We start from the raw sequence: 12213 nt of genomic DNA, 5'->3' as shown, positions 1-12213 counted from the left end.
GTATTCCGTTCGTTAGATGTTGTCTTGAAAAGTTTCAACTCTTATGGACAAATATGTCTTCATACTCAGATCACATAAAATATATTTTGTAACATAATACTGGGAATTCTTAACACATTAACGTGTTTTTCCCACACATAAATGTGTTAAAAATACACATTATTGTGTTGTAATTTGGTCAATTTTAACAGAAAGTTGTGTTGTCCTTAAACAAACTCAGAATGTGTTAAATTTAACACATTAGTTCTAGTGCAGCGCAGAAACCTCAGGTCTTTTGTTTTATGTGAGAATGTATTATTTTAAAATTGAAAAGCACAGTCTCACCTGATTTGCAGGGGGTGGGTTATGTGTGTATTGTATACATTTGAGATGTATCCCTTTCAAATGTATGTTAGAGGTGTTTAAAATGCGTAGGTTGCAGCTCTAGATATGTGATGTATCCATTAGGAAGTACATAAATGATCTATTTACCCTTTACGTGGTCAGCGTCCAGAAACATTGTGATACCCTGTCTCTTATCCTCTTTTGGGAGCCTCTGTCTTTCAGGTGTTGTCAGTGTTTTGTAATCAGTGGCACAGTATTGCTTTAAGCCAATAACTGGTTCAGTGACAGTAATCGAGAGGTAAATTGAAATTAAAATGAGTTAACCTGGTGTTCCAGAGATAGGGTTAGGGTTGGGACAAAGGCTGGAGACCCCCTGCTTTTCAAATAATGAACTACACATTATTGTTTTTATGTTGGTTTCTTAATTTTCATTTTTCCATATATTATTCAATCAGAGGTCGTGTGATGCGGTGTCTCTTACTGTATACAATGAGACTGTCACGGTCTCACAAGGACTGCAGGGCATGGGAACTAGGGGACCCAGGTGCAGTGCTCGCGGGCGAACAAGGCTTAGAGAGTCAGGAGGGACTGACAACACTTCACCCCGAGTGAGGGCAGTGAGGGGTTTAAGAAGGGGATCAGAAACCAGGATGGGAGGTGCAGGGCCAATGGGAGCAGAGGGAAAGAACAAGCGTGCACATGGGTGTCTAGGAATGTTAAGTGACAGATGAAAGCAGTGAGAAGAGAAAGGAAAGGCAGGGGAACAATGGCGGCCTCTAGTGGGGATCGAGGGTCAGGGCTAGGGAACCATGGCAGAGACCTTTCTCAAGACCAGACCTATCACATGTTAGTAGTAGACACAAATGTATTCATATTGAAAGAAATTGATGTTCATTCAATTTAACAATCACCCCCCTTTCTCTCAGTCTAAAAATGATTTGGTCCAGGATCTGATCTGTGTTTTGTTTTCATGTTGGTTCAATGTAACAAAACAAAATATATATATATATATATATATATATATATATATATAAAAAGTTTATTCTATGAAACTTGTCCTATTCGCATTAATAGTACTGAAACGGCGCTGGTAACTGAAGAATAATAATATCCTGACCATTTTCTGCACAGGATGGCATTTATTCACAAGAAAAGAGGCATTGAACTATTTGGAAATGGTGCTCTTATTGTCCGGTTTCTCATGTGTAATTGATAATAATACTAATTTGTATTAATATTATCATCATAATTTCTGGTTATGAATAAGACATTTAAAGCATGTTTTTGATTTTGGTTTTGATAACAGCAACAGCTTGTTTTTCAGGTGAGTCTTTTATTTCAGGTGGTATTAAAAAAATGTAGAATGGTTTATCTTTCTTGGTTGCAATATTTAACGAGATCACAATTAGATTGTTTGGCTGTGTGTTTAACATTTAAATTAGTGGCTTTGTGTTTTCTATTTACAGGCGTTAGGGCGGCCATCGTATTGACCGGGTCTGAGCCAGCAGTTAAGAAGCCAGGAGAATCTCGCACAGTTTCTTGCAAAGCCTCAGGTTTTACATTTGGTGACTACTACATGAGCTGGGTTCGTCAGGCTCCCGGAAAGGGTCTGGAATGGGTCGCTCGCATCAGCTACTGGGCAGGAACAACTATAAACTATGCACCAGCTGTCCTAGAGAAGATTCACCATCTCCAGAGATAATGTCAAAAGCACACTGTATTTACAAATGAACAAACTGAAGAATGAAGACAGCGCTGTGTATTACTGTGCCAGACACACACAGTGAGACAATTGAAGCTTGAGATCTGACAAAAACCCACACACCACAACTGACACATGCCTTGTAATTCATGACAAACATTAGTTTGATATTGTTTTCAATACAATATACATATAAGGTTTGGGGATTTTCAATTTGCCCCAGATAAGCCATTTAAGAAAGGCAGTAAAAATGCAGAGTACTCTGCTTCCCTCTTCTGGTCAATAAATATTGTTTATAATTCGGAAATAAAAAATCCATTCCCAACAATCCCCTTTTTTCAGATTAGCAGCAAGGAACTAGCAACACGACAATTAACTGCAAAGTGCTTCCTACAGAGCTGTTCATAATGGAATTAAATAGACATTTAGTAATAGACATTTTTCTAAATAAGAATAAAAACATGTTTATGTATTTATTGTAATTAAACACATTTTTAACCATTATAGATTTCTGTGATCCTATATGTTTTTCACAAATGTCTGACCTGATTGCTATAAACAAAAAACATGCCCAACCCTGACAAACTGTCTGATTGTCAGATCATGTTAAATACCTCGACAGAATCCCCTCTCCACAGGTCCCATTTTCTGTATTTCTGGTTGTTTAATCCTGCTGATAAAGTTACCCAAGAGAGACATCCCCTCACCTAACTGTGGCACTTGCAGAGACCACTATCCTCTCCTTTTCCACATCTGAGAGTGAGAGGAGATGGGAGACTTATTGTAACTGTCAGGATATGATAATGAAATATTAAATTATACAATTAAGTGTAATTTAGCAATTGTTCAACAAGTAAAATATGAAAACTACACCTTTTTACTGCATATGGTAATCCTCTCCCGTTTACAGCACAAGTGTGTATGTACCATGTCATACTGTTGTGTAAATAGTTTACCAGGCCCCTTATCAATTTTCTAATACCTTTTACAAATACAATGCAATTACAATTTTCTATTCATTTCAGCATCAAGAATACACTTTTCTGTGATTTCATTCACCTTTTATACTTCATCTGTAATGCATAAATGCCCAGACTCTCCTCTATGCAAAGCCAGCGGCCGCTCCTCCTTACTTAACCGGCAGCTGCGGCTCTTCTGTGGATCAGCAGGTCTCCAGCCAGTCTCTCAGAAACAGGCAACACTGAGCTCTGTGGGAACGATGCTGCCCGTACTTCTGTTTCTGTGGCTGACGGCTGCACCTCGTGAGTTCAAACTAGTCTGACGGTTCAATGTTAAAGTATAATAATAATAATAATAATAATAATAATAATAATAATAATAATAATAATAATACTAATGCTACTATTTGCTGTGGTTCTTATTTATGTATATTGTTGTTCTTTCTCTAGGTGTTGGGGCCCAGATTGTGCTGACACAGTCTGAATCGGTGCTGAGGCAGCCAGGAGGGTCTGCCAAATTAACATGTGCCGTCTCTGGGTTTAGTGTCAGTGGTGCTTACATGCACTGGATCCGCCAGGCTCCTGGTAAAGGACTGGAGTGGATAGTTTACTTCTACTCAAGTTCTGACAATAGCTACGCCTCGTCTGTCAAAGGAAGGTTCACGGCCTCCAAAGACAGCAGCAGTTTGTACTTGGACATGACCGACCTGAGAGCTGAAGACACTGGAGTCTATTACTGTGCGAGAGACACCGTGCCACACGTGGCCTAAAGTCTGAGTCAAAATCCACCTGATCATCACAGTGCTGTTGTGGGGCCTAGGGGGCCAATATGGTACAGACAGGACACAACACCCTCTTTAACATTAACTGAGTGCTGTATAGGAAGCAGGTAAATTATTTGATTAAATCACCTATTTTTTTACATTTAAAAATCTTACCACATTTTAATTTCACAACACTGTGAAGGTTTATGTTTTAAAATACAACTTTTACAGCAGGTTAGAAATAGCAGATGTCCTGATGAAGTTAGAACTATATGTATTTCTTTAATGAAGAGGTATGTAGTTAAAATAAGTATGTGTTTTGTTCTCAGGGTTATTTCTGAATACTAGTTATATATTGACATCATATGGCACTACAGAAGGAAGCTTGTTGCATAATGTAAACATGGAATATTATATAGTTGTTTTACATATTGTTAAATAAGAATACGATATTTAGTACTTTAAATATCTTGGAAGTCTTTAATATATTGCAAGTATGGATTCTCTAATGCATTCAATAACTTAATGAGGATAGTAGCAGGTTGGGGGGCCTGTCACAAAAAGGGCTTGTATGTAGGCAGGGTCTGGTCTTCAAACACACAGTAGGGAGGCAGGTTGAGGGTACAAAACAGGCTCGCTGTTGTTTTATTGCTTCCCTCAATGGCCGGCACAGTCTCCAAACTAACAAAACAAAACCTAGTTCTGTTCGAGCACTAACTCAACTTAAACAGTCCCTAACTAACTAACGGTACTACCAATAATAACAGTAGATGCCCGGGTCAGCAGAGCTGAACACCGGGCATGCAGGAGTAAGGCAGGTTCTTAACCAAAGTTCATTACCGGTGGGAGGTTGTCATACAGTCCGGGTTCGAGAGGGAGAATGGTCCAGGTCCAGAAAAAGGGTCTCAAGCCAGTGAATCAGTCCTCTCCTCTCTCCTCTCTCCTGTGCAACTTGCTACCCCAGCCAAGAATGCACACAGTGATCAGGTTCCTGTTTCTTTTTATAGGGGAAGTGTTGGGTGGGGTTATGGGGATCAGGAGCCCTGCTGGCTTCTGTGGTTTGGAGTCTTGCAGGAGAGGTTTTGGAGTCTCCTCCACTGAAAGACCTGCCCTGACCCCAGCCTTGCCTCTCACACTGCCACAGGATGTATTTAAGCAGAAATGACAACTTTAACTATGAATACTGTTTTAAATAGCTGTTTCTTCTGTCTATGCTATCTTCTTACATACATAAATTAATGAATAAACAAAAAATCATGTATGATTTCATTCTCACCTTTAATGATGAAGCAAGACAAGCTGTTTGCCTATATATAACTGTCTTTTGAACATGACTTGAAATACATAATTTAGTTTTTATTAAATGAACAGATTAATAAATAAAAGAAGTGGTTCAGAATTGGGCTGTGGTTTTTGTATGGGTGTCGATCACTGTGACTATGATGGTAACTGGTCACAGTGATTCAGACCTTTACAAAAACCACCTTTCATTCTAATACGGTATAATACATTATCTACCAACCACATGATCTCAACATAGGAGTATTAGCTAAACTATGACCGAGTGTCTAAGTGCCACATACCAGCATTTCTCCTCAGAGCCAAATATGAACTGCAGACTGTTCTCCCCTTCCATATAATTCAATTCAATGTAAATTCCTCAATAACTTAATGTTAATTGTTCAGTGGACATACTGTTTCCCCTACGGAAGCGTCCTGGTGACAAAGGAAAAAAAAAAAAAAAACCATAAACCTCCTACGTAGTCTTTTTTTCTCCTACGTAGGACTTGCATGTAATATTATCTTGAAGGTACTGATCACCACCGGCGACACTGCCTTCACCGAAGAAAGTGGCAGAATTTGGGACAGCATTTTCTCGGGCACATGGACGGTTATGACAAAGCTTAAGCCCTATGAAATCTGCATCAACGGTGCTATATTCACGATACATCATCTGGCTGGAAGCCCACAAAACCAACAGTGATCCAAAGGTTGTGGCTGGGCACTTCATAGACGCTGTAAAAAAACGTCAAGGTTGTCCAGCACGATTAAGGGCGGATAAAGGTACAGAAAATGGACATGTTATTCACATGCTGATGTGATTCGTATGTGGACAACTATTACTTGGAAGGATCCAGCAACTGCAATCAACGAATGGAACAATGCTGGGACTTCTTCAGAAAACACAATGCACAATACTGGATGGATGTCTTTGCGATGCTGAAAGATATGGGATGTTTCACTGGAGATTTCCTCGATAAGGCTCTTATTCAGTTCTGCTTTATAGACCTCATACAGGTAAGAGATACAGCCATGTAAATATAAATAATTGTACCTATGATATTAATTTACAATATTGAGGCTTTTGTTGTATTTACTGAAATGTTTGATATGAATTATAAACGAATCCTATTCAAAGCTGATGGTTCATTCTAGGTGATTGATAGGATTAAACCATATTGAAAATACATACACAAAGCAGAAATGCACAGTATATTTCCAAAATGCATGGTAATAGAGATGAATAATGCAATACATATTAAGTACAATTAATATTTACACGACACCCCTGGGGCTGCATATGTGTTGTGCTTTCCAGGAAATAATGGGACAATCACCGTGTTTCTCCAGGCAGAACCATATGGTCACCCAATAATTGCTAAACCCACACCCAATATTTGGTGAAAGTTTCTCATTCTGTAGAAACAAGTGTCCTCCTACAAAATTGATGTAATCCCAACACTGGGCAGCTATAAAAACATTGTTTTGTTTGCTTGTTTCAGGCTGAGTTGGATGCAACTGTGAATCTGTGGAACAGCCATCGGATAAGACCATTGAAAAGTGTAACGTACCAAGTGGACGCCCAGTCATAATGCACACACGTAAAGCACTGTATGGGACACAAGACTGTGTATGCAGTGTTACAGCTGAGGAGGTAAATGCTTGTTTGGAGGAGTGCACCCCTAAAGGACCCTTTACCTGCGACGAGACGGTGTTTGAACTGTGTTCTTTGTTGATGGGAGAAGAAAGTCGTCAGAAGCCGCATTATGCAGAGGAAGCAGCTCTTGTGTGTCAATTTCTTCGGGACAAAATTATTGAGGGTTATTTTGAAGGTGGGCTTATATAGCCTATTTTCCATGGCCATGCATTGAATAGTTTTATCAACTGTAAGACGTGAAGAGAGAGAGAGAGAAAAAAAAAACATGCCTCGTGTTGTGTAAATTTTGTTATTATATGTTTAGCCTTATTTTTTATCATCATCATCTCTTGGGTAGGTTAATTGAAAACACACCCGATATGTGCTAATCCTGGTCTATGTTCCAAAGTGTTAACAAAACTAATTATAGAGTTTTATAGTAGCTGTATAACATGGCTTTATTTATGGTTTGTAAGAATGTGTTACATTTCAAGAACACAACTTTGTGTTAAAAATTCACCAAAGCAAAACACGATGTGACTTTTAAACACAATAACGCATTTTTCCCCACACAAACGTGTGTTAACAATAGACATTAAAGTGTTTTGCTTTGTTGAATTTTAAAACAAAGTTGTGTTCTCCTTTAAGAAACACAGAATGTGTTAAAATGTAAAATTCGTTCAAAGCGTGTGTACTGGATAATGGATGTAAACGTTTTTGTCCTATTTCCAAACAGTCAATAAAAGTGGAAATTAATTTGAGTACATCGTTTATTTTGTCTTACACAATAAACTACATTCAAAAGAAACTAACATCAGCAATAATTGTCTTTGTTTTAGGTCAAACAATGTCAGAGAAGTAAACAAATGGTTATACAGATGTCCGCAGAACAATAAGGGAATGGATTTGTCTTAGCCTTGACCCATGTGACAATCTGAAACACTTTCACAATTAACCCAGGGCTACACATGGAAGTATAGTATTATATATGTGTATTAAAAAAGTGAAAACTAAAGAAGGTCACAGGAAGGGCGTTAAACCCAGACTCACATTAAAAAGAATACAATAAAAACAATAATACAGCAATAAATGAGGTGACAGATGGGATCCGAACCCACAGCCTTGTGGTTGCTACATTGTCACTGTCGCGGTTAGGACCAGCAGGAAAGCGGGTATTACTATAACACATTATTCGGAATAAATACAACGTTTTAATTCATATATATATAACATTTTTTTTAATTAATGTTTACAAAACAATTGATAAAAAGTGTTTATTTAAAGTGTTTAAAGCAACAAGGTGCGTGTTGCTTCCACTTAAGAAAGAAAGAGTAATACACACACATTATATATATATATAATTACTGTTAATACAATGTAAAGTAGTCTTACATAATGCAGGTTCCCCGCTAACACTCAAAAGTGAATTGCATTGCTACGTTGTGGCACCGTTGTGCGTTAGCAGGGTTTCACTGTGCTCCGCATTGCTCATCAGTCCTTGTGATGTGCAGGGTGCGTAATGTGCGCTACACATGCCATTAGCACTATGAACGTATCCACATGTCTCGGGACGGCTTTTACCAATGACGACTAGCATATAATGTAGTTGTGTAACACATTTAAAATGCTTACCGGTCTCTCATGATCGAAATGTACCTCATCGTGAACTACACAAACACCCGATAAAAAGTCATACGTAGGAGATAAAAAGTCCTATGTAGGAGATTTATGTTTTTGTTTTTGTTTTTCCTTTGGCACCAGGATGCTTCCGTAGGTTTCCAAGCTTAGTTATTAATTAGGGAGTAAGTCAGTTACTACTATCATGTTATTTTGTTTCATAGTAGCATAGTAGTAGTAGTAGTAGTAGTAGTAGTATACTGTTATGTTGGTAATATAGTGCACCATTTACGTTTGTTCATACAAACAGTAAAGGCTGTATAGCATGTTCTTGTTGCCATTATATTTTCAAGTTGAGAATGAACCAGAGGACAGGTTTGTGGTTCCATATGAGCAGGTGGGTTAAAGATTGGATGTAATTCTTTCCCAAGATTATATGTTTGTATAACATTTTACGATAAAACAAAGTATCTGAATGTTCATTTTAAAGGGCTCCCATAGGTCACCATGCAGGAGGTTTTTGTCAGCCGGTTTATCACTGTGATTATTATAGTAGTGCTTGGTATGGCCACAGTGATAAACCCCCGTACAAAAACCCCTTGCCAGAGGCACAGACAGTACAGAGAAATCCCACTGACCACAGCATGTATTCAAGAGCTTCAAATCCTGCTCCTCTGGGGAAGCTTGAATTGGATACATGAGTAAATGAGGGTTTAATTAGCAACGCTGTGTATTTTCAATGGCACAACTAGTTTATTATGAACGTGCACCAATGTTTTACACACCCTGTGACGAATATGCCTGCAATACCCTGTGTGTATCAGATTTTTCTGATAATACAAAGCACATTACTGTTCATTTATCTGAACACACGCTGTATTAAACACATGAAATCATTTTACCTTGGACTTCAGTCCACTGCCATTTTTAAATATATAGTTTCATTAAATTACAGGTCATGGGCGGGGCGTGACGGGCAATTCACCACTTTTCTTTTTGTTGTACATTTGTTTACTGGTGTCGGGATTGTTTAATTGTTTCTCTTGCAAGCGCCCGCTGCCAGCCACATTCACACCTGGACTCACCTGCAGGTTTCTGCCTAAATTACCTGCACCTGCATCCCTGGCCTTGGGTTTAGTATTTAAGACCAGAGAGGTGGGGGCTCATCACTGTGACTTCACTGCGCTGACGAGCTACCGAAGTGTCTTCAATCACCAGTTTATGCAATATGGTTATGTGTATTTTGTTTGTAACTATACTGCCTTTAGTTTGTGCGTTTTATGTTTCACTGGTCTTTGAGCGAATCCCCGGCGCACAACTCACCTGGGTCCACCTGCACCCGTCACCATGCGTCCCCCTTAATCGCCCTGCCCTGGGAGAGAATAAGGAGAGCATCTGATGCGAGCGAGAGATCTCTCCCGCACTGGACAGCAGATAGCAGGTGAGCAGGCCGGTGGACTACAGGCAGACCGGAGGGGAGGTCGCAGACGGGGGAGCAGGACCCAGATCAACACGGCACGGAGGGACAGAAGCACAGAGAGACGGCAATGAGGGCACCTTCCGTTTTATTTCCATGTAGTGTGGAAACGGAGAAGTTTAAGACTGCAAGCTGCGAGTGATTTCCTGCTGTGCCCCGCTCCTCTCTCCCCTCCTTGGACTAGAACTGATCGAGGAAAGATATTGAACATTACAGTGTGTTAACATGCGGGACTTGCTAACCTGGGGGCTGTATTGCTTGGGTATTCCTCCGTGCAGTCGGCAGGGCAGCTGGAAACCAGCAAACCGAGAGACCGAGAAGAGGGTTAACATTGTACTCCCCCGGGTACAGCGCATCTATGGACACTTAGCTGCCGAGAGCCGCTTCTGCAGCATCTATGCCACAGCTGGCCCTTGTAGTTTTGTTTAACTACAAACCACATGAGCTCAACATAGAAGATATTAACAAGTGTCTGTGTCCAGCATTTCAATTCTCTTCGGTGCAAGGACTGTTTTATTCATTTTAAATAATACTACTGCCGAATATAAAATACTTTCATAAATTCCTTTATACTTTAATGTTAATTGTTGAGCAGACATTATGCCACCTAGTTTATTTATTAACTATGAAGTAAGTCAGTAACTTTCATGTTATTTAAAAAATAAAAATAAATAGTATCATCATTAATAGTATTTGTTAATACTAACAGTAAGGGTTGTATAGCCTGTTCTTGATAGTGGTTATATTTACAAGTTGAGGATAAACAAAGATGCCACTGAGGACAGGATTGTGGTTCCCTATTAGCAGGTGGGTGTCAACACAGACAGGACAAAATACGCACATTAACATTTTTTTAGTGCTGCGCAGGAAGCAGATAAATTCAATTCAAATTCAATTGAATCACCTTTTGTGTTACATTTAAAACTCTTACCACAATATTTGAATTTCACAACACTATGTCTGTTTGTGTTTTCAATACACTTTTACAACAGCTTATACATAGCAGATGTCCAGAAGAAGTCAGAACTATATGTATTACCTTATTGAAGAGGTATGTGTGTAAAATAAGTATGTGATTTGATCTCAGGGTTATTTCTGAACAATATCTATGTATCAACATATTTTTTCTTGTTATTCATAACTCAATCATGGAATTTAAGAATATTGTACAGCTGATGTACAGTATGTAATATCACTTGGTTTCATGTTTTGGAAACACTTTACAATAAGGTGCTGGTATAACTAATTAATTAATATATGAATTCCACAGGATTTAAACATCAAGAACATCATCTGAGTTCAGATGTCGAGCACATGAACCCACATTTAGCCTAACCCTAACAATAAAACATAACCCTAACCCTGTTATACATGTGATTAACATAAGAACCCAGATGAAGTGCAGGACATATTCCTGTGTTTATCCTGTGGTATTCATATATTAATTCATGGGGAATTACAGCACTTTATTCTAAAGTGTCACCCATGTTTTTGAAGCCTTGTTTGAATTGTACCTTTTGGGTTACTTAATAAATCCATATAAATAGTCTATTAAGGATTTAGAGAGCACAACAGCATTACATTTAAAGTTTATTTTCAAATTATTGTTACTTCATTCTATGTTCTTTACTTACACAAAAAAATAAATTAACAATCTAAAAATCATGCTTGAGTCTATGATTTAAATCTGTCCAATGAAAAACAGCAGAATTTTTTTCCTTTGTGCAGCAGGTTCTTAGCACTCCATATGTATTGGAGCAGCAAATGCACTCAAACAGACTCAAACAGACAAAAACGAGTTTCCTTTATCTAAAAAGAATATATATTGCACCCAAATAAGAATTTGATTTGTAAGTAGCAGCGGATGTAACAATTGTAACAAAAACAAATTATATATCAGTAAAATCCACAATATATTTCCTTTAAAATCCTTATCACAGGTACAGGGCAAACTCCAGTAGAAACAAATAGCCAACAGCTTTACAAAACAATTCCCAATAGCAACACAAAAACACAAAAATAAGGACAATAAATCAACCTTTCATCTATATATGAAACATTCAAAAAACTCATACACACAATCAAAATAATAAGTAAAACACTGATGAATCTGACCCCTTCCCACCAACCAACCAACATCCGTCTCTACTTCAATGTCAATCACACTCCCTAGTTCCAGCTCTTCAAGCGGCAGATTAATCTACCAATACTATATTGTATTTAAATGTCACTAGAACATGACCTCAAAAGCATCTTTTAGTTGTTCTTAAATGAACAAACAAATAAATACAATAAGTGGTACAGCCCACGACTGCCCTTAATATGAGTATTTGAGAACAATACAATAAACATATTAATTAGAATTAAAAACATATTTGTCCTGATTGCAGGGGTTACAGTGTGTGAGATATGAAAGCATCTGGATGCTCATTTTAAAGGACTCCCATAGGTCA

At 38.3% G+C, this 12213-nt stretch overlaps 1 gene segment (V, D, J or C); it reads left to right on the top strand.

Annotated features, from left to right (window-relative positions):
• Nucleotides 1–3104: 3104 nt before the first annotated feature.
• LOC136767281 (immunoglobulin heavy variable 3-66-like) lies at nucleotides 3105–3814 on the top strand. The segment is given in 2 exon segments: nucleotides 3105–3288; nucleotides 3436–3814. Coding segments are annotated over 2 exon segments (504 nt in total).
• Nucleotides 3815–12213: the final 8399 nt, after the last annotated feature.

This window comes from Amia ocellicauda, chromosome 14 (genome assembly GCF_036373705.1).
Source record: "Amia ocellicauda isolate fAmiCal2 chromosome 14, fAmiCal2.hap1, whole genome shotgun sequence".
In the NCBI taxonomy this organism is placed as follows: Eukaryota; Metazoa; Chordata; class Actinopteri; order Amiiformes; family Amiidae; genus Amia; species Amia ocellicauda.
The sequence above is the reverse complement of the archived record's forward strand: the minus strand, read 5'-3'. Positions and strand labels throughout refer to the sequence as shown.